The 23,938-nt window shown below is 32.2% G+C and overlaps 3 protein-coding genes across 3 annotated transcripts in view; 2 read left to right on the top strand and 1 right to left on the bottom strand.

Moving 5' to 3' along the window:
- The window catches only part of LOC130645078 (DNA-directed RNA polymerase I subunit RPA1-like), a 42,429-nt gene extending 24,967 nt beyond the window's left edge, over nt 1-17,462 (bottom strand). The window contains exons 1-5 of the mRNA XM_057450937.1: nt 17,057-17,462; nt 16,447-16,749; nt 15,339-15,523; nt 1,008-1,273; nt 444-758 (exon numbers count right to left, since the gene is read on the bottom strand). Coding sequence (XP_057306920.1) covers nt 444-758; nt 1,008-1,273; nt 15,339-15,523; nt 16,447-16,749; nt 17,057-17,403 — 1,416 coding nt within the window. The 5' untranslated portion in view covers nt 17,404-17,462. The remainder of the gene's footprint in view (nt 1-443; nt 759-1,007; nt 1,274-15,338; nt 15,524-16,446; nt 16,750-17,056) is intronic.
- Nucleotides 12,320-12,719, top strand: LOC130645079 (uncharacterized). The gene is made up of 2 exons (XM_057450938.1): nt 12,320-12,530; nt 12,622-12,719. Exons 1-2 carry the CDS (start codon nt 12,320-12,322, stop codon nt 12,717-12,719), a joined length of 309 nt encoding a protein of 102 aa, XP_057306921.1.
- A 4,448-nt stretch (nt 17,463-21,910) lies between the features above and the next one.
- Nucleotides 21,911-23,938, top strand: part of LOC130646020 (uncharacterized) — a 30,307-nt gene continuing 28,279 nt past the window's right edge. The window contains exon 1 of the mRNA XM_057452153.1: nt 21,911-23,329. The gene's annotated coding sequence lies outside the window, so the exon portion shown is untranslated. The remainder of the gene's footprint in view (nt 23,330-23,938) is intronic.

The following is a 23,938-nucleotide window of genomic DNA, read 5'->3' as shown; positions in this document are numbered from 1 at the left end:
TTATAGGAGTTCAATTATTATTCGACCATTAGTTATGGTTCTTATGTTTTTATACAAGAAAGTGTTTTAAAAATGCATGCCATTTTAAACTGTAACAGAAGAGATGCTATACTTAAACTTGTTGGCACAATTGTGATCAACAATATTACACTTCTTCTTTCAGACGCCATTGTTCTACATTTTTCGGTTGACCTTTCTACTCACAAATTAAAAAATATCACTGCCAATTATCATACGCAAAGTTAGCAAAATAAATGTTTTTCATTCCGCTTGCGTGTAAACGTGGTCTAAGTCCAACAGAAGATTGGGACGTTTTAGTGATTTAAAGAGGATGTATATAATTGGGTAAGTACAGAGATTTGCAACTGAAGATTTAGCAACAGCACGAATGCATTAATTTGATTCATGGTAGAGTTCTATGTACAATTCTATAAACAACAAACCTGTCTGACTCCAGGCAATGCATCCTTTGCCAACTTACTTAAAGTATTATCCATAAACATGTTTACATCTGTTTGAAGTTCCGCCCAAGCATTTTGAAGTTGTTCTTTGTAGGTTTTGCCAGGAATGGATACAGAACCAAGACCCTTTCTCTGATAACCTTGTGTTGTTGATAAAACAAGAGGAACATGCGAACTTTCATCGTGGGGCACGTTAATCTGTTTAAGTAATTCTTCAATAAGTTTACAATGCCATAGTACTTTACATAAATTTGCTGTTTGAGGGTTTTCGAAACGCTTTTCTCCCATAACGGATTGCTGAAAGAAATTTATTATATAAGTTTTTAAAATCAGGCAAAGCTCATAAACCAAAATAAGGACTGGGTAGATAAAAGAAAAAGTGTATGCAAATGAAGCTTCAGTAGACTTGTCATTAAACTTGGGCATATTTAGAATATTGCATTTAAAGATGTTTGAGGTAAGGAAATTAACATAATGACGTCATTGGGATCAACAATGATGATTACTAAAAAATGTAGGTTACAAAAGTTTTCTTTGTTTACTTACTGGTCGAAATCTAGATGGAGGAACAGCAACAACATCAAGAAAAAATATTTCTGGTGTGGTGACTTTTCTTTTACGTTCTGGGCCATTATAAGATCCAAAAAGTGCTTTTAAAGCCTTGCTATCTGTATTCCATAGCTGAATCATGTGCTTTTTGACTTCATCAGGTGTAATATACTCCTGGTCTGACAATTTTTTTTTTAATGCATCTTCAGTCTCTTCAGGTTCTTCATCATCATTTTCTTCATCATCCAAAATATCAGAAGATTCTACATTTTAATTGAAAAAATATATTGACTAGGTTTTGCCAAATTGAAAAGGTAAATCAGATAATTTAGGTTTCCACATCAATTATGTTTGAAAATCACTCGCAAATTATACATTTTTGTGTGAGTCCATTGGGACTCACACAAAAACTTTGGCTTAGTTAAAAACATGTATATTTATATAAATTTGCAGATTCTTTTAATTTAAAGAGCTCACAATATTATTCTAACAAAAATAATTAAAATTAAATAAAAAAAGAAAGACATAATCTTAATAATAACTTGATCTAAATTAATTTTTAGATCTAAATGGGGCTCTGTTAATGCTAAACCTAAAGTAATCTCTGTTCTTATTATGTATATGTAAGTTTTCTTGGCATAAAAATAAACTAAATAATAATTGTTACAGATCATTTGTAAAAACGATGTATGGAAGATTCTATTCTTATGTTTTAAATTTTTTTATCTATGCCAAGAAATATTATCTGATTACTTAAAGCTGTGTGATATTATTTTAAACTTTTAATGTTACCACTTAATTGAGAAACGTGAATTGGATGGACGTCTTTGTTAATAAGAGTTAAAATGGCTGTTTTTCTGGCAGCGTGATTAGAGATTTTGGATTTACTGCAACTTGATATTTGAGTCTACATGTATGTAGCAATGTTATGTGTTAACATTTATAGCTACCACTATGGTTGCTATGAGGTTAAAAGTTATGCTGTGCTGTATAAAGCCTGTTGTTAAGGCTTTATACAACAAATGTAGCTAATCAGCACTACAGATTCCCGTATAAACCGGTTGAAAGTAGCTATCAGTTAATAAAGGTGTGTATAATAGAATGAGTGGCAGTACTGGGAAGAACATATTTTCGTGTGCCTTATAAAATACTAGCTTGTGAGCTTGTTTTAAAAAGAAGATGTAGAAGTCTGTCAGTTTTCCACGCAAATGGAGATTTTTACATCTCTGAGCACCGAACGGGAGTAGTCATGTGTTCGATTCCCATCTTAGTAACTCACTATATTTTTACTTTTTCTGTTTTTTTCTGTTTTAAATTTTATTTTTTAAAAAAGATAAGTGTTTAATAACATTATTTAACTGGTAAAAGTAAAAGTATTTTCACCATAGTTTATCAAGACTGAACTATTACGGTATGTACCAAATACAGAGAAAATTTTATTCAAGAAATATTAGGTGAATGGAAAAAAACTTGTGCAGGCCTCTCAAAACACGGGAGGCATGCTCAAGTTAATTCGTATATCAACATAAAGGAGGAGCTTAAGCGTGTAATAATTATAGTGATGATTAGTGTATAATTTTGTATAATTAAACAATTTGAATGCAGAAATTTCCAATAAAATTGAAAAATGTATAAGCAATAAGTACATCTTTTTTAAATATCTTCCTTCTTGCCTAACTAACAGGCCAATTAGCTTTCACAAATTTTTTTCACAGAGTGGCTCTCTTATACCCCTTCCTTTCTTTGGGGTCTACTGAAATATTTCATAAATTACACTATTATTATCAACATCTACTAGAAATACAAATACTTTAAAATCTATCATTAGTACAGTATAACACTTTAAACTGAGAAGGTTCTATATATTAGTTTTTAGCTAGGTACCTCTGATTTTATAGTTCGAAAGAGTTCAAACAACGTAGTATACTTTTGTGATATTTGCTATACTTTATTATTTGGCTTATTTTTAACTGTTTTTGGTTAATTCAGGAACACAACTTGAAGTGTTTGTGCGTCCACAGATTAAAGAAAAACCATAATGTTGAGTTTAAAATTTGAAATGATGCTAACATTGGTGTTTTTTTATAGTACATCCTGTGGAAAACCTTGCAGTGAAAGTAACAAGATATTTGAAACATCAATGATCAATGAACATCATAATTCAATGCATGCTATACGTCTTTTAGGAATAGCGATACTCCTTATGATTTCATCATGTAATTTGAATATAGCAACTGTCCAACTACTTGTACTCTTTCAAGAAGAGATATTGAGAGTAAACCTGGCCCTGGAACATATAATATTTTGAAATCTGTCAAAGCATCTTGCCATCAAGGTGACATAATATAGGTGTGTTGCTTTGTGGACCTCACCTGATTTAGATTCTATACTAAAAAAGGTGATGAAATTTATTGTGAACAAAATGTTGTGGGATCACTTTCTATTTCTAATCTTCCGACTCTTCTGAATTTTGATGACAATGACTTTAATATACAAATGTTACATAATGAAACAGGTTTTCTTAATAATTGCAATGGACGGTTTTTAACTCCATTATTTGGATCTGATAATGATGTGGGTGATGGAATCTTGATCATTGGATGTGGATTCACAGTAGGTGTGGTATGAACCAAAAAACATTATTTTTTATATCCACATATCAGATGATGGTACAGATTTTTGTGTTTTACTCAAATTTTCTTCCTTATTCCAGGTTATGCATCGTGAAAAAATTAAAGACATATTAAAACAAGATAAAATAAAGTCGAAGTGTATTGCTAATGCTGCATACCAGGAAAAAATAAAAAGACAGCAAAATACGATGAAATAAAAAAAGTGCACTGCTTCCAAAATTGTAAATGAAACAAAAATAAAAACAGCAGTACTGCATGAAGCAATTGAAACAATTAAAGTGTATTGCCAATGCAGTCTACAGAGACAAACTCAAAACCACAGGAAAATATGAACATAAAAGCAAAATATCTGATGAACCATTTTATAATGTGTATGCTTTGAAAGACTGCATTAGAGAAATTCTGTGGTTTTGTATGATGCAAAATGTTATTCAATTGATGTATAGAATCCTACTCTATTCCAGTAGAGAGTTATGATGCAAATTACTATGTCTGTAAAACATGCTATAAAAACTTTTAAAGGGAGGAATAAATTGATAATTGATATACAATCTACACAGTTGTCATCACTCAATAAATTGGAGAGAATACTCATTACGAAACAAAATGCTTTAGATAAAAGTTATTATTATGCCGAAAGCTCAAATGCCAACGATTAAAGGGGTTGTGCGCAATGTCCCAATAAATGTTAGTGATACTGCCAAAGTGTTGCCTAGAGGGGCTGACAGTAATAGTATAATAACTGGTAAATTAAAACGAAAAATGTTATTGTGACCATGCATATTTTCAAGTAGTCAGGCCAGAGTCAAGCAGCATTAGTCAAATAATCTCTTGTATAGTAGTGTGATTATTTTACTTAATAATATATCAACTGATCTAAACAAACAATAGAAATGGAACTATTGATGAAGGATTAGAAGATAACCAAAACCCACTAATGAAATGCAAGCTGGTTCACAAGATACCGTGTTAGTGTCCAATATACCACATGTAGTCCTTCATAAAAGCTTTTTTCCTTAATAACACCTTTGATGCCTTAAAAAATTTATCCTATCTAAATAATGCAATATCTTGAATATGGACCCAGTGTTTATGACAAAAACTTCCAATATCGTGTGTTTTTCAAAGAAATCATTATAAATGGTCCTTTAGTAAAAGTGAAATATTATGCCATGAGGGTCGAGTTTCAGTTCAGAGTCAGCCCTTATATACAATCATTTGTACGGGTTGTTGGTGCCCCAAAATTGTTTAAAGGGATTATATTGACTTTGTAGATGCCATCATCAAGGCAGATATTCCTTCTATGGAGGAAAATACTAAATTGCATCATCTTGTAAAAAGATTTTAAATACATGCACACTGAAAATCATGTTGAAAGTACAAACACATTCTGTGTAGCTATTCCTTTAGAAAGTTTTTCACAGCAAAAAACTATTGTTGCTGAACCTTTACCCATTGACATTGATAATATTGCAAATCTGAAATTCTCGAACACAAAAAAAGTTGTTAATTTTTAGACCCTCTAAAGAAAGGCTTTTGCCAATTAAAATGATATACCTACTATTTTAGCAAAACTTAATCTGTCTGATGATATATCATGGTGCACTAGCTATACCTTCTGATAATGACTTTCAGCTGCATTTGAAACTGCCACTAAATTTATGTTTTGTCAAAAAAAAAATTATTGAAGGTTTGATGGCTTGGGCAGCTAATTTGAACATCCAGCCTGTTTTCAACCTTTATAAGGTTGTGACTTATATGCGTGCCTATTTTTCTAAATCTGAAGAAAAAATAGACACATGCATCAGGAGAGGCCAAAGATTTAAAAAAAAGTAAATTTGAACTTATTAAAGATATTGATATTGATTTAAGATATATTAAAGATATATCAGATTAACATATTAAGCCTTAACTTTGGTTGAGAAAAACATGCTGGGTGTTACATTTGCTAATAGTAATATGCCACAGCATCAATATAATTTTTTTTCTTTCTGAAGATGAAATTAAAGAATTGCCTGAAGATAGCAACCGTAATATGATCCACAGATACTAAGATCGCCCTGATAAAAATTCCAAAGGTGAAAAATACCAAATTATTGATACACTTAGTTATACACAGTTGTTAGCTATAATTACTATGTTACATGAAAGCCCAATGATGCAAAAATGATACTCAACCCAAGATTTAGTTGATGAAATAATGGAGGTGCCTTACTCATTTTCTATGTTACCAAGGACTGTTGCACTTCTGTCATCTGTGAAGGAAACTTTGACATGCAGAAAAGTGAAAGCTGTTCTGAGAATGCATTGTCCAATAATAGAAAACACCCAGAAGGGTTTGCACATCATCATTTATTCATGTATTATCCATTTAGAAGTGAATGTGAACTAAGAGGAAAAGAGTATGATAGTTAAATGGAAAAACTGCATGAACCTGACAGAAACAAACAAGTTATACAGTCATATTGTGAGTTAGTGGAAACATCTTTGAATAATCTCTGTAGTGATTTAGTCCAAAACCTGGATGCTTTTGCCCAACAGGAAAATGAAGGTAAAACGTTGATTGTCACAGAAATATTGAGGATGTTCCGGATAATGTTGATGATGATGATGATGTTAACTCAAATCAGATGAATGAGATGAAAAAATAATTATTAGCACCTTCTTTATTAATGAATAGTTTGATACAGTCATCTGATTTTTAATGTCATAAATCAATGGCCTAAAAATTTAGTTAAAAACCGTAACACAGTTGTTCAACGTAGAAATGAAACGCTCCAAATTTTTGTAACAGGCAAAGGTGGTTGTGGAAAATCAAGTTTAATTAACACTGTTTATCAATCAGTGACCAAAACTATCAGTTACCATGGAAATTATCCTGAAAAACCTTGTGTTTTACTGTTAGCACCAACCGGCATTGCTGCTATTAATATATATGAGAATACGATTCACTCAAGATTAAATATACCAATACATGTATTTGGTAAAACTGTACCAAGATTAAGTGAACAGAAATGGTCTATGTTGACAAATAAACTTTCAGAACTTCTGTTAATTAGCATAGATGAAGTGCCAATGGTCTCAATCAAACTTCTGCTTCATATACATCAACGTCTTTAGAAATATATGGTTGTATCTCTTTTACAAAACTACAGAAGATCTACAAGGAAGAGTGCTACTGTGCTGAAGCCAACGTGTTTATCTAAAAGCGATTTTTTTTTTTATTTTCAAAAAATAAACGATTCTCTAGATATTGAATCCTAAAGACAAAAGTTTAAGTTAAAAAATGGCTTTTTTAGAAAAAGTAAAATAAATTTAAAACAGGGACTTTGTGGAAAATAATTAAAAATCATTTTTACATACATCTATCACAATTCTAAAGAACATCGAATGAGATTTGGAAACGAAGTAGTTTTGTAAATGAAGTCACTTTTTTGAAGGCAGGGTGTGTTTTAAAAATTTCTCTGTACTTTTCACGAGTTAAAAAGTTTTAATTTATTTTTATACCATTCGATAGGTGTTTAAAAATGCTTTTTGGTGATGTATGAATGAATAAACTTTGATTAACTATCGTTGAAAAAATCGCGATTTAAAAAACCATGCTCAAAAAGTATACCGTCACCTTAAATGTTTCTTGTGCCTAAATCAATACTGTTTTGAATAAAAGCCAAAGCGAGACTGGTAGCTTTACAGCAGTATTACAAATGAAGGTAGATGCAAAGGTGGTGTTGATATCCAATGTAGAAATTGAAGATAGACGTAATAAATGGTCAGGTTGGCACTGTTAAAAAAATTGTTTCAAATCCTTCTGTTTGTTTGATCACAATAAGGCTGGAATTGATGCTTGTAACAGGAATAATGTAAGTTAAAGACTTGGTTTAGTACCTATTCAAAAAATAACTGTGGATATTATTTTGAAGACCAATAAACCTTCTCCTGTGATTATTGTTTGGATTAGCCTTTAAACTTGAAACCTACAACCCAACTTTTTTTATCACATAAAATCTTTTTGTATGTTTTCAGCACGTGATTAATCTGATTTCCCGATTTTTTTGGATTTTACCCGAAAATCAGAAAAAACCGAGATTTTCTGGCAATTTTTTTTGCAAACTATGTAAAAACTGGAAAATATATTGGAACACAATCCGCTCTAGAACTAAAAAGTTGCTGACATAAACAAAAATTTATTGTTGCCATTTTGTTCCTTTTGTGACGTACTATAACTGTGCCAATTTTGATTCAATTTGGACATGCCTATGTGGCTTCCATCTTTTCTTGATAGTCTTACACAACTTTTGTATGATGATATTGGTATCATAATGGGACATTTTAATATTAATGCTTTTGAACAAAATGCTGATTTAATGCGTGTACTGAGTAACTAAAAAATTTATTGTATAAGCTGCCAGTCATTTATCTGGCCATGTACATATTAAAAAGTCTTTACTTAGTCTTTTAACTTTGATAGTATTGTCCACACAATTCATTTTTCAGATTATGATGCTGGTAAGTTAAATTTTTAAGAAATGAAAAACAAACTAACACAGCTTCAACAGTCATGCAGTCAGGATGTGCTTCAAGCATACTATATTTTAAAGACCTAAAACCTTAGATACCCTCATTTTGAGCCTGAGAAATGTTTATTTATTTATTCAACTAGTCGATAAAGCTATGGAAAAATCAACTGAGGCAGGATAAAAATGAAAAAGAAGCGTCATTTGAATTTTGATGATGTCAGCAACCCATCCACTAAAGACCTATATCCTTAGATACCCTCATTTTGAGCCTGAGAAATGTTTTTTATTTATTCAACTAGTCGATGAAGCCATGGAAAAATCAACTGAGGCAGGATAAAAATGAAAAAGAAGCGTCATTTGAATTTTGATGACGTCAGCAACCCATCCACAAAAAAAATCTAGAATCTCGTTTTCACGTTGCCTCTATTGTGTAGAGCTTAAAACGCTGATCAATAAAATGTTTATGATCATGTACTTTTGATAAATGGTTAATGCACTATAAGGGTTAACATTTTTTGCTGATGTCACCAAAGACCCGTCAAAACTCAAAAATTGTTTTTTAGAAATTTGTATACCTGTTGTGTTCATCGTATTTTTGACAAACAGTTGCAGAGATATTGGGGATTAGAGGTTTTTTCAAAGGAAAATAAACACTTCCACAGACAGGTGGATGTATTCACATGTATATGAGAGAACGTGTCTGTATTCAGACACATTCTTGTATTATTTTAAAATATTTACAAGGCAAAAAAAGTAGGGAGGGAGGATGTTGTTAAAATTTCTTCAGAGGTTTCTTTTGAGGTTTTATTGGAGTTTGTTCCTTAAATAATTATTTTTTCTCAATAATTATTTTTTCCCATACAAAGCTTTCAGAGTATTGAGTTGTGCAATTGTAACTTTGCCTGATTGATATAATCCCAGAACCTATTGCATTGTACATTCTGGGTATAATTAGGTTGTCTCAAGGGTAGAATGCCTTATCCAGTATTTATAATTTTTTACGTTTAGTCTTTTTTTTAGTAACTATATAAGTCTCTCTTTTTTGCTAAGTATTTGAGCGTTTTTTAAACTATATAATGTTATATAACTTTTGATTGTACCTAAAAATATATAATTTTATTTATTAAAAATTCAATATGAATTTTTTTTATTTGGTATTGTATTTAATCGTATCCTGCATGTAGAAGAATGAAACAAATGATATTGAAAAGAAGTGGTGCTCATTTGTAAATAAAGGACAAAGTACATGAATGGATAACAAGTTTTTTCAGCTGGATTTATCTGCGAAATCCATGAAAATGTGTAACTCTTCAATCCGCCAAATTAAATCTCCATGAAATGCTTAAATTTCGTGGATAGATGAGCCGATTCATGAAATTCGAGCCCCTCAAAGTTTTATCCCTCTAAAGTATATGAGCCGAGTTCAAATATTTTTTTTGCAACTGCGCAATCTCGTTTTCAAAGCTTCTTCTCTTTTGTTTGTGGTAGTTAGGGGCGAAAACGTAAAGATGCTGGGGAGGATATGGGCAACTGACTACAAAGTATTCGCTGCAAAACTAAGTTGGTGCACAATTAGGAAGGCAGACGAAAAGAAAATGATCATGAATATGGCTTACTTGATACTTTACAATAAGGGTCCCAATGTTAGCAACTCAATTTTAAGTCAAAGTAAATGAGTTGTATTTATATTATAATACCTGTATACGTCTGTCCGTCCGTCCATCTGTCTGTGACGCAAAATGGTAGCTTAGCTGCGCAGGTAGCGAGACGCACGCAATGCGGTATAAAAAAGGACGGGCGAACTCGTGGATTTTTCTACGGGCTAACGACTAGTACCTTATAATATCTCATCACCATTATTATCAGGTACTGTCTCCGTCATCAACTTTCTGCATTCCTCTTCTGGGCTTCACTTTCAAATCATGACAACGTGGAGCATGTGCATTAAGCGTCTTTTTACTCAGAGACTGCTATACTGTTATCATCCCTGCCTCTTTTCAGAGTCTTCTCAGAAAGCGCGGTTTGTACTGGGTTTACAGCAAAAGTTGAATGAGATATAACAACTGACAAATGATATGTTCTTCATTTTAAAAAATAACTGCATAGTGCATAACAAATACTATTGCCTATTCAAATAGGAATATATGTTGTGTTCAACTTCGTGACAGAAATCACAATCTGATAGACAGCTTTTTGTAAATTTATCTTACGAGGTTGTTTACGTATACCATACGTCTTGTTGCATTTTTTTAAAAATTTCAGTGGCCACCTGTTGCTTGAATGTAGCAAAGATAAAAAAAGAAAAAACAAATTTAATTTTAACAGTTTTCAATATTTTTAACAGCAATATTATTAATTAAGTCCTGGGCACTAGGTTGTGAAATACATATCAATAAAACCTAGAAATGATACCTGCCATACAAATTATTTCCATATGCTCAATGTAATTGCAAAGATGTTAATAGATTAGATTAGCACTTGACGCAAAAATTTTTTTTCAGGATTGTGTTTTAGGGTATGCAGTTGTGTTAAAGTACGTGTTAAAGTGTTAAAGTTGCAAAAACTAATAAAAATTGTCCACCTTGGTTGGTTTAGTGGTATAGAAAATACTTTTTTATAGTTCAGATATGTATTTAATGGATTTAAAAAATATAAAATGCAAAAATACTTTGTGAATAAAAATACAGTGGCAAGTGGGGATGTTTGAATTCATTAATATTAATAAGAAAAAAGAACCTGCGTGACAAATTGCATGCCTCAAGCATCGATAATTATGCGCAAGCGAAACGAAAAAATAATGAAAGAAAAAAATTCCTTTGCCCTGTACATCACACAAGGGGTTGCTGGTTTGGCATGTGGAACAAATGTAGTACAAGTTCCAACAATGTTCACACCCAGAGATTTCGACCTACACATAAGTGAGTGAAGTCATTAAAGGGGAAGTTTGGTCAAAAATTATTTTCATAATCAGTAGTCATAGAAGAAAAAAAACGGATACCATAATACTTTTCAATTGAAATCCTCTTTTTTCTGAAATAATGTGTGTTAAACATGCATAAAAACACCTCCGTATATTGATCCCTTTACATTTTTAAAAAGGCTTGGTCGAGTTTGAATTATGACGTTTTAAGTCTTCTCTTAATTTCGGTGACACCAAGGTTTTCATTTTTTAAATTGATAATTCTTTGACGAACATGATCAGGTAATTGTTTCCCCACTTCAAGTGCTCCTTCTTTTTGGTTTGTTGATAAGAAAAAAAAAAACGAAAATCAAATTCCCTATTAATCACTTCTGTTTTTTCACTCCCGAGTACAGTTAGATTAAGAAATAAAAGAGCCGAAAATCTCATTCATCATTTAATAACCCTTGTTTTTGTACTCCCGAATATAGTTAGAGTAAGGGATAAAAAAGCCGAAAATCGAATTTCTTATTTAATGACTCTGTTTTTGCACTCCCGAGTACAATGAGAGTAAGAAATGAAAAAACCCGAACATTTTATTTATCATTTAATAACCTTTGTTTTTGTACTCAGGAGTATAGTTAGAGTAAGGGATAAAAAAGCCGAAAATCGAATTTCTTATTTAATGACTCTGTTTTTGCACTCCCGAGTACAATGAGAGTAAGAAATGAAAAAACCCGAACATTTTATTTATCATTTAATAACCTTTGTTTTTGTACTCAGGAGTATAGTTAGAGTAAGGGATAAAAAAGCCGAAAATCGAATTTCTTATTTAATGACTCTGTTTTTGCCCTCCTGAGTACAATGAGAGTAAGAAATGAAAAAACCCGAACATTTTATTTATCATTTAATAACCTTTGATTTTGTACTCCCGAATATAGTTAGAGTAAGGGATAAAAAAGCCGAAAATCGAATTTCTTATTTAATGACTCTGTTTTTGCACTCCCGAGTACAATGAGAGTAAGAAATGAAAAAACCCGAACATTTTATTTATCATTTAATAACCTTTGTTTTTGTACTCCCGAGTATAGTTAGAGTAAGAAATAAAAAAGCTGAAAATCAAATTTCTTATTTAATGACTCTGTTATTGCACTCCCGAGTACAATGAGAGTAAGAAATGAAAAAAGCTGAAAACTAGCTATAAAAGAGTTTGCTTTTTTAGGAATTCATTTTAAGTGTCTTCATTTATCTGAGTTCACTATGGCATCATCATTTTTCAGTCAAACAAGAGTTAAAACATACAAATATGCATGCGTCTTCTTCAATGAAGATAAATGTATTGGTTCTGTCAAAATTAAAGATATTGTAAATAGGGAAGAAAAGTTACTGTGCGTTGACGACAATGTATTTGTGCGATGGGGTAGCGGAAAGAATGTACAAAATCACAAAGCTACAATTTTATTTCTAAACAGTAAGTATAGTTTTGTAAACGACCTAAAGAAAAACAGAGGCTAAGTTAAATTTTTACTGTTAGTAATAATGATTTTTTTCTTTCTTTTTAGATGAATGGTCAAATTGCACACAGTTTGAAAGAGATTGGTTGAACAACGACAAAACATTTATCATCAAAGAGGTTGGAGAAAAAAAAAATAAAAAATAAAAAACATTAAAAACAATAAAAAACGGACAACAGGCGAAACATTAGTGAAACCTCAGAAGAAGTTCGTCAAAAAGGATGTTAGTTTATAAAAAATTTGTCGTAAGAATCAGCACAGAAATTTTATTCTTTATCTAATTTATGTATTATAAACTTCTTTTTAGAGTGCAGCTTTTGATAAAAGACAACCTTTATTAGTAGAAATAAATTACGAAGTCCCACAACTAAATTACCAAGTTGATCTTAGTGATGTTTTACTAGAACCTCGGAAGGCACAAAATGGTAAAGTAGAAAACACCGCCCAAGAACCGCCAAAGGATAAAGTGGAAAACACCGCCGAAGACGCAAAACGATGAAGTTGAAATCACATTCTCCTCTCTAAAGTTATTGGTTTCACCTGGAAAACCACTGCCATCATTTTCGCCACCTACTTCGACACTATCCACTTCTATTCTTCCCGACCTACCTTTTTCTCCGCCTTCACCAGCCAGACCTCTGCAATCAACACCTGCCGTTAGAACAACACTTTCTCCGAATTATCCCGAGCAAACAAAGCAGTGCACGTGCGATTATGCTGCTATGTGACAAATCATTGAAAGACTAGAAAAGCGAATAGCTGCGTTGGAAGGGAATGCAATTGCCTTATCCGCAAACTTTATAGATGACAGTGACAAAGCATTACCTTCAGTCCAGGGGTTGTCTCCACTAAAGGCGATGCAGAGGACGATTATTGACGATGACGATTTTCAAAAAAATGAAAGATTAAATAGAAAAAAATACAAGGTGGACACAGATCCTACTATAGAAATTCTTACCGAATTCTGGCCTATAGCCAATGAAGTGAGACAAGGGGCGACATCTTTCCAAAACTTTAGCTATCTGTTGTTGGCTAAATTATTTGACCACAAGGAGCTTGTAGGAAGAAATTGTCGAGGAGTTAAAAAACCTATGATTGATGGCTACAAACAAGATATTGTTAAAGCTTTTTGTTGGAAGTTTTATTCAACCAACATGGCTGCACCTGGTGCATGGAGGGACTGTCAACGTGCAATTGATGAATTTATACAACGTAGCAACAGAACGAAGAAAAATTATAAATCATGCATGTTGCAGTCATAAAACTCTTTCAGTTAATAACTTTTTTGTAAATATTTTTTTAGATGTAAATATTTTTTATTTTTAAATTTTTTTAAAAAATATATCATTAAACATTAAACTGTTTTTTTTATAAAAAAATCCCTCACATTATTTTGTTGCTTCGATCTTTAAACATCCCAACAAAAACAAAAACATAACAATAATTTTAAAATTATACAGATTGTTGTCTGAGTTATAAAGCAATGTTTGTTGAAAAATATTCAGAAAGCAAAGTCTGCATGTGGCAATTGATCACCATAACTATAATTAGATATCATTCTGACTCTGTGTTTGGGAAAGAACATGCTGGAAGTGATTTCACATAACGAAAGTAGCCAAAGTATTTAAAGAAGAGACGGAAAAGTTGAACTTAAAAATTTATTCAAAAAAAATTAAATGGTGAATTAAAATTAATGTCTTATGTTTTTCTTTAATATAACTCGCGAGTAACATGATATATATTTTTTTAAAGATTTACTCGCGGGTAGTTTAATTATTGCGTACTCCCGTTATTAAAAAGATTACTCTCGTTTATTTTACTCGCACTTGCATTGTACTCTCACTCTGAACTATTTTACCATTCAAAGCCAACCTGTACATCCTAGATAATCCACGGACTACTCATAAAAATCACATGAACTAAAATATCATAAACAGTGCACCTTTGTAGTTGGTAACTGTGGATTACAGCTGATACCTAGCCATGCAATCCTTTACTGGTTCAGAGGTGAGTACAGATGAAGCATGAATGAAACCAGTCTGCATAATTGCAATTACAAGTGGAACAAGGAATATATTGTTGGCATTTATTAATCCTTTAAATTTAAAAGTAAAATATTTTTTACAAAGCAAATTTGTTCCTCTGGGAGGTCTGGTAACAAAGGAGACATAAAACAAATTAAAAGCCGCAGTTTAAAGTTTTCCTTATTTAAATAAAGGTGGCAAGTGTGAAATAGGCTAAAAATTATTACTGAAGAAATAAAGTAGATTAAGTAAATTGATTTATTTAAATCGGAATTCTAAAATATATATTATTAAATATTTGTTATACTATTCAATTCTTTTTGCGTAAGTTTTGTCCACTAGTCACATGCGTAATATTCTGAAATATAGAAACAAGTAGCACACACAATATTCAGTAGTAATTGAGAGGAAAAGTTGCATATGCGTTTTAGCCTAGGTCTTTTAGCATGTTGTATTTGTCACACCCACACACTGACTGAATTCAATACTTCTTTCATTCAAATTGTTTTCTTATGAGAATATAGTTGCACAATGACAAAACATTTTTTATCTGCAACACCTATTTTGTATAAAATTCAGAAATCACTTCAGAATTGCACTTTTAGGTCAGAAATGCCAAACTTTTGTTAATAAAAATAGTAAATACCACAGTCTGTATATCAACATTGTATTTTCGTGACTATAACAGAAGAATCATCTAATTTGATTGGTCCATTTCTAAATGCTTTTGCTACAAATTACCTTGTTGATTATTGGACATATTGTGAGTGCTTGTGTTCAAATTATTGTCATCTCCCTCTTGTTTCATATAATTGGCGGCTTTGGCAGGTGTTTTTTTCAATCCTTTCACCATTTTTGCTGTGACAGCTTTTTGAACTGCTTTCTGACTTGCTGACTTGAAATACACTCTTGTATTATATTCAGACCTAAACAGAAAGAGAATCTAACAATAAATATCTCTGCTTGCAAACCATTTGACAGTATGTATATTTAGAAAAGATAGTCTTCTATTTAAGGGACATTTCTCATATTCAATTACTTTGACGCGGGCAGATTTTCCTTTTCTTTTTACAAAGTATATAACATGTATGGAATCTAGAAAATTTGGAGACAGCAAATGATTTTTAGAAATCGCCATTGTGGAGTTGGTTTACGGCAGCAAAACAATAATTGTGACAGTAAAAAGAACAAAGCTATTTTCTTACTTTAAGCAATTTATAAATACATTTTAAAGGCATTATAGTTCTTTATTGGAGTTGTATATTACAGAGGTCGATAGAGACACAAGCTTTAAGAATGTCACTGACACAGTTACAGGAGACATAATAATAGAGTCCTCAATAGAACCTCTTCTTGCAAAACCGAGGTCAGGTCTTACCTGTTGCCTAGTGTTCCATGCAGGAGAGACTTTGAGGATTATGATCATCCTGATATACAACAGTAGGATTTGTAGTGCTTTTTTAAAGTTATCAATCTGCCATTTAATTATGACCATTGCCAAATTTCTCCATGGAAATGTGGTAGATGGACCTCCCACAATAAACTTTACAATGTTTTTATGTTTGAATAATTAATTCATTGTCCAATCGCAGAGTGAAAAAAGGTAGATGTGTATTCTGATGTTTGTGAAAGAAACAAAAGAAAAAGAAATAAAGAAATTCTTGTGTACATAGATACTTTTTATGCGTTCACCTTTACAGGTTTTTTTTTACATCAACAGTTTTTTTTGCTGTTGCTGGATTAACCTAGCATGGCATTTAGCATGGCATTTAGCATGGCATTGACGAATGCTCCCAGTCCCCTGAATAACGTAGTTAAAAGTCTGATACAAAAGCACTACTTTTGTTACCTGACATCTCTGAGAAGAGACTGGCAATGTGGACATTCCTTTGTTTTGCTGACCAGATGGTTTTTAATGAAGTCTTTAACTAAATCTTGTGAGCATTTAATTAAATTCTTTGTGCATTCACTTTTGCTTGATGCTACATTGTTAATCACACTGTGATAATAAGCATCAATCTTCTCGCATATTACTTTATGAAGATTAATATCTGTGGCACTGTTTTCACTAGCTTCAGCCGAATATGCACCATACAGGTCTTTTAAGTTAGTAGCTTCTGTTAGATAACCTTTCTCAAGCAAATCACTTTGTCTAAAAGTAATAAAAATACTAGACCAGTACTCTATAAGTTCCTGCTACCATTGGATAAAAGGAAACAGTGAAGGTCAGTCCATGAAGCAAGCAGTGTCATTAGAAACTTAGCTTTTATATACCCTTTCAAGATAACCTATGCATTAATAATTAGGTGTGATTGTGTTCAAAAATAGCAAGAGTTCTTTCTTCAATATGTGTAGTTAGAATAGGCAATCCTGTACCTTGTTTTTGCTTTTTTCTAATCCTTTTACCCCACTCCAGGCAAAAAAGTAAAAATAAGCGAATTGACTGTTAAAATACAAACCTTACAAACAGCTGTGTTCTCGACATTTTAGAAATCAACCTGTGACATTTCATACATGATCCACGAAGAACTTGCAACATTAATTTGAAAAACATTGGATGGTATACTGGCAATGGTAACTCGATATACCCAAAATGGCCAGGGCATTTTAAGTTGTTCATTCCACATGTATCGCATCTATCATCCTTATCATTGGGACCAAGGGCAGGATCATACAATCCATAATAATTTGGGTGAAGCAATTGATCATAAGTTTCTGGGTTAGTGATCCTCTTAACAGCAAGTGATTTGATTTCCTCTGAAGTATGAGCAGCAAAATTTACAGCTTGGATCCTGTCACAAAACATTGTATTTTGCTTTTTGGACTAAAATTTTTTATTTGCTATCTACAAAATAGAAACTAAGACAATTAAGGGTTATTGACTTTTAAATCTACTAAAAGTACTGTGCTTAATTTGTAATGGTAACTTCAGCAAATTAAAAACAAGTAAAGGAGGGTAAAAAGGCTTCAATGTTCAAAATAACTTACTTCACAACTGTGAGTCAGTTTTACCTAGGGGTAACGGTGAACGATTTTTAGTTGCCCTTTCGTTGTTACTGTAGGGTAATAATAAGCTAAAAATGATAATAATGGAAAAAAACTTATTTTACTCTTTAAAGGTTACCTCCCAAGCAAAGATAATATTAGCTAATATTAAAAGATAATATTAAAATGATTCAGAGTAATGTTCTATCGAACAAAATAATAATACTACATTAAAAAGAATATTTCTACGTTTGCTAATTATTGGAGTACTACTCAAAATAATTTTCAACTTACAGGGTGCTGCCTCTCTAAGATACTTCCTAGCCGGCCGGCTCTTTCTTAATTCGTTACAAAATTAAGCCCTGATTGCACTGGATAGAAACTGGGTAATTTACTGACTGTAAACCTTGCTTTAAAAGAAAGAAGTTTTAGTAAATTTTTACTAGAAAAGGCTTTTTTAAAGACTTTTTTAATCTCATAAGATAGCTCTATATTGATCACACATACAACGTACCCTATGGCAACTAACACATGCATAATAAACCTAGAAGGGACTATTTGTTCCAATGGGTTTCTTTTATAAAAATAACAAAATAATTTCAGAGGTTTGAGGCTCAGGGAAAAATTCTTTAAAGAGATTTTGAGTAAATTAGAGGCTGGAGTTATTAGGGTTTGCTATGTTTTTTGTACACTGGGACAGAAACATGAATACAAAATAAAAAAGCAACCTCTGAGGACAAGTTTATCGCAGAAACAAATCAAGATATGCTTGTGCTGTTTCAAAATTTATACAGCAAGTTATTCTCCTCCTACTACTTAAAATACAGAACAAACAGAAAAATTTTTAATTTTTATATAAAAAAAGTTCTTTTAATGTTTTTAGCACTCTTAATTGAAAATCAAAATCTTAGTACAAAATCCTTTTACAGAATATACTTTAGTTGACAAAAAGTCTTCCGCATCATTAAAATTATATATTTCAAATTAATAATGGAGGAGGGTGTTACGACAAGCGTATTCTACCTTGTTTTTATTATATTTTCTAAATGGTATTGACGAAGTCTTGCAGTATTACATTTTAGCTAGCGTAATTTCAAACGTATATAATAATCATCAAAATGTCATCGCAAGAATTAGCTACTTTTGCTAAAATAGTTATAATATATACAAGTGAAAAACAAGGCATATTATTGTTGTAACACTCTTCTTTGCAAGAATTAGCTACTTTTGCTAAAATAGTTATAATATATACAAGTGAAAAACAAGGCATATTATTGTTGTTACACTCTTCTTCGTTATGATTATTATATATGTTGACACTCAGGATTAGCATTATATATTGGGGCATATCCTGACGCTCAGGATATGCATTTTGAGCATATGAAGAAGCACGAAGGAGGCACCTTCATTTCTACCCATTCCCCAAAAAATTTTCCATAAATAATCTACGCATACTGAATGTGTTGTATTTACTCATTCCAATAGAAATACATTGTTTCTATCAATTTGAATGCAACAAGAAAGCAATGATCCCATGCTCCCAGCACAGCAAAAATGGCGACCATGACTTCACCTTACAGGACCCTGAACACCCTGTTCCTATCCCTGTGGACTGACAGGTATCGTAGACCAAGTCGTATCCATCATATCCGAGCAACAAAAGGCCAAACTTTCTACTCCCAAAAAAAACAAACACCGAAATTTGGAAAACACTTTCTAATTTTCACAGGTCAACTGACCTTAAGATGCAGGACATCCAAAACATGCACTCAGCGTCAGTTGGTATGCTTCTAAAAGCTTTATCTACGTTGGTGGAGAAATCGCAAAACTTGACATCAAGGATGCATACTATAGCATACCAATACACAAAGAAAGCCAGAAGCTCCTAAAATTCGAACACGAGGGTAAGGTATACGTGTTCCTGGTACTCCCCTTCGGTTATACAGAAGGACCTCGAAAATTCACCAGGATAATGAAAAGAAGAGTGTTAAACAACAATAAGATGCCTTGTTTTTCACTTGTATATATTATAACTATTTTAGCAAAAGTAAGTTCGTATCATTTTTTCATATGATAAAAAAACTTTTAATTCTTTTGTTTTTGGTTTCGTATTGAGATAATTATGCGCAATGATCATATACAGTACAGTCTGAATGTAATCTACCACGTACACGCTAATATCACACCTTTGCGTGGAGGACGGCAGTCGTTTGTCTTTTGTTATAATTAAATCCCTTAAGGGTTTTGCGAGTTTATACTTGCGTGTTAAAAAACAATGCGCTTGCGAAGAAATATGGGAGCAATTATATTTCTTGTAAAAGCGAGATGCATTGTGTAAATGTATTGATAAGCTTTTCCCTTAAGTATTAGCGTGAAGTAATTAAATAATAAAAATCTTTCGCGAAGTTTTATAATACATTGCGCAAGAATGTATTGTTGATTTAATTACTTAAAAAGATTCCAGCGCGTTTAATTTAAGAAACATACAAGAAGGATTGTTCACAACTATTAAATGCTGCTTTTCGTTTATAAACTTTTAAAATGCGATCTAAAAGAGCATTTCTATCGCCGCTTTTCGTTTATAAACTTTTAAAATGCGATCTTAAAAAACATTTCTATCGCCGCTTTTCGTTTATAAACCTTTAAAATGCGATCTAAAAAAACATTTATATCACCGCTTTACGTTTCTAAGTTTTTAAAATGCGATCTAAAAAACATTTCTATCGCCGCTTTTCGTTTATAAACTTTTAAAATGTGATCTAAAAAACATTTCTATCACCCCTATTAGTTTTTAAACTTTTAAAATGCGATCTAAAAAAACAGTTCTATTGCGGCTTTTCGTTTATAAACTTTCAAAATGCGATCTAAAAAACACTTAATTACCGCAATTAAAAATTTCAAATGAGTTTGCGCAAAAAAGATTGCTAAAATTGATCTTACAACCTATTGTGATTAAACAATCGATCGCGTGGGGTCATTGTTTATCAGCGAGGCAATTATTTTCTTAAAAAAACAATAGCTATCGGAATGTTCTTGTTCTGTGTAACTATTCATGCGAGTTTCGCGTCCGCAGTAGATTACATTCAGACTGTACTGTAGCAATTTACTTCGTTCAAAGTTCCTATCAAGTTTTTTTGTATGATAAAAAAAAACTTTGTTTAAGTTTGTATCATGTATTAAAAAAGTTTGTATAAACTTTGTTTATATTTTTTGTTTTAAACGAAGCACTTCGTATGACATTCGTTTAACGAAATGAATTACTTTGTAGCGTTCGTATAATTATACAAAAAAAACATACAAACATTTTGAGACGATCCCTAACAATAGTGATCAAATTCGTAACGCAGTCTTCATTCTTTCTCAATTTCACAAATTTCAAGGTACGCACACAGCAGGAATAGCGCTAGGTCATGGGGTCCAGTGGAACTTCAAAAGTCGTGACGTTATGGAAATTGGTTAACAAATCGTTCGAAGAAGAGAAGAAAAAGGAGAAGAAAAAGAAAAAGACTGCCCATTTTAATAAGATCTCAGGGTGTGAAATAGAAAGTTCTGAATCTGATGAGGAACGTGAAAATGAAACTTCACTTTCAAAGAATAATGTTCCTGATCAGGGGACTTCAGTACATTCTCAAACAACAGAGACAGAGTTGCTACTTGTTGATGAAAATGTTTTGGAGGAAATAAATGATGGTAATTCTGTAGAAGGTTTAAGATCCCTAGGAACATTTAGAACCTGGTAAAAAATTGAAGTTAAAAGCTTTTGTGAAAGAAGACTCTTGGACTCTGTTAGATACTGACGATACCGATGAATGTGTACACCACTTTCCATTTGCTCCAAGTGCTACTCCTGGTATTATTTCTGAAGATATCAGATACAGGCTCCCCGAGGTTAATCTTTGTTGCGCATTATAAGGACAGACTTGATACAGAGGAAGTTAAGTTTAGATCTAACACAGTCTAGATCAGATTGGAAGAGGGTCATTTATATACCCCGTCCAACCCATGCTAGCATGGAAAACGGACGTTAAGCCGAGAATGATGATGGATGATGATGATTATATGCATTAATATAAGGCAGCAGTGATCCATCATATCATAACTTTTTAAAAAAGAAAATAACAAAATAAAACAAAAATTAAATAAAAGTAGCATAGTTAATAGTTGACAAATATAGCTATTTCTTATTATTTATCAAACTTAAAAAAGTATAGCTAAAGTGGTATTTGCGTATAGCACAGGAAATAAAACAAGGGGTTAGGACGAATACTTCTTCTTCTCCTTTTTCTTCTATGATTTTTCGATTTGTAAAAACAGTGTTTTATTTATCTTAGGCGAGGCAAATGACTTTAAAGTCATTTGCTTCTGTAGGGTAATCCCTTATGTTAAAATGAACATGGAGACGGGACGTCAGTCCGCCATTTTGTTCCAATACCCATTTCACGTGCGCCGCACGCCATTTTTTTTTACGGAACTTCACGGAAGCCGAGACTCTCAAGAGACGAGCGATCTTAAGGGGGTTGGGGGGTTTCACAAAGCGAAATGAACGGCGAATTGTATCCGAGCATGCGCAGTTTTGTTTGTTTTGTTTTTGCATCGAAATATTCGCTTCGCTGAAAAGTAGAAATGATACGCAATCCACGATGTTAGGTGTCCTGATTCCAGTACTGTACTTACAGAAGTAAAACCTCACCTAAAACCAATGATAAACCTTTAACAGATAACAATGACATAGCTAATGCCTTTAACAACTTTTTCAGTACAATTGAAAGTGATATTCAAAATAAAATTCCAACATAGGTAATTTTAAGACCTACATTAAAAGTCTTAACCCTTCTTCCTTTTTCTTTAAACCTGCAACACAAGATGAAATGCTTAAAACTTTCAATCTCCAAAATCATTCTAAAAGTACTGGTGACTGTAGCATTCCTAGACAAATCTTTAAATGTGTACCACAAAGTCTCTCTTTTATCCTAACCTCAATTATAAATCTCACTTTTGAAACTGGAATTTTTCATAATTCTCCTAAAACAGTTAAAGCTATACCTATTTTTAAAAACAAAGGTTCCAATCAAGACATTAACAACTATCAACCACTATCCTTGTTATCAAATATTAACAAAATTTTTGAAAAGCTTGTTCATGCAAGACTTTCTTCTTTTTTGACTAAATACTATATTATTTCTGGATGTCAATTTGGGTTATAAAAAAACACTCTACCTCGCTCTCATTGATCGCTCTAACTGAAGAGATCAGGAGTGCCCTTGATTATAGTTTGTTTTCCTGTGGTGTTTTCATAGACCTACAAAAGGCCTTTGATACAGTAGACCACAAAATTTTGCTTAGAAAACTTGAGCTTTATGGTTTTAGAGGTGTATCTAACCATTGGTTCATGCCTTATCTTTCTAATCGTAATCAATATGTAAGGTATAAAGACTCAAGCTCTTCTCTTAAAGCAATTAACATCGGTGTACCTCAAGGCTCTGTATTAAGACTCTTTATTTTATATATGAATGATCTTTGTAATGCAATCATCTACAGTAAAGCGTCACTTTTTGCTGATGATACTAGCATTTTATATTCTGATTTATCTGTCAGAAGAATTCAAAAACGTGTTAACATTGACCTAAAACTTCTTTTTAAGTGGTTGTGTGCTAATAGGATTTCCTCGAATATTGCTAAAACTGAGGTTCTTCTGTTTAGAAACCGAAAAAAATTACCTGAATTTTTCCCTAGACTGAAATTGAATGGTAAGTGTTTTGTATATAGTGACTCAATTAAATATCTTGGAGTTATTCTTGAGCCTTTTTTGAGTTGGAACAAACATATTAATAGCATTTGTTTGAACTGGTATTATTGCTAAACTAAGACACTTAATATTGTCTGTCTTCCAAGCACTATTTCTTTTACATTTGAACTATGCTTGCCAAGTTTGGGGTCAAAACTTAAATTCCGCTAATAGAATTCTTCTCTTTCAAAAGCGCTGTATCAGACTCATCACCTTTTCCAAATTTACTGATCACTCAACTCTTTTATTCTTTAAGCTTAATATTCTTAAAATTTCTGACCTTATAAAATTCTACAATGTTCTTTTGATCTTTCAAATCTCCAAACCACCTACTCCCTTAAGGATAATGAACACATTTGATCTTCATTATTATTCTGTGGAACACGTACCCAGAGGAAGGGCAACTGGCTACTTCATGAAACCTCTGTCATACTTCATATGGTATAAATTCTATTGTATATCAATCAATAATTCATTGGAACATCCTGACACATGCCTAAACACTTTTTCTATTAATAAGTTGAAAACGTTATATTTCCGTTTTCTTACAGATCAATGTCTAACTTGATTT

This window comes from Hydractinia symbiolongicarpus, chromosome 5 (assembly GCF_029227915.1).
Source record: "Hydractinia symbiolongicarpus strain clone_291-10 chromosome 5, HSymV2.1, whole genome shotgun sequence".
NCBI classification, from domain to species: Eukaryota; Metazoa; Cnidaria; class Hydrozoa; order Anthoathecata; family Hydractiniidae; genus Hydractinia; species Hydractinia symbiolongicarpus.
Note: the sequence above shows the minus strand (reverse complement) of the source record. Positions and strands in the feature narration are given on the sequence as shown.

Bases quoted from the DNA above. Each gene is read 5' to 3' on its own strand.
- LOC130645079 (XM_057450938.1), top strand. From the start codon at position 12,320: ATGGCATCATCATTTTTCAGTCAAACAAGAGTTAAAACATACAAATAT. The intron at 12,531-12,621 runs GTAAGTATAGTT...CTTTCTTTTTAG, and splicing joins TACAATTTTATTTCTAAACA to ATGAATGGTCAAATTGCACA.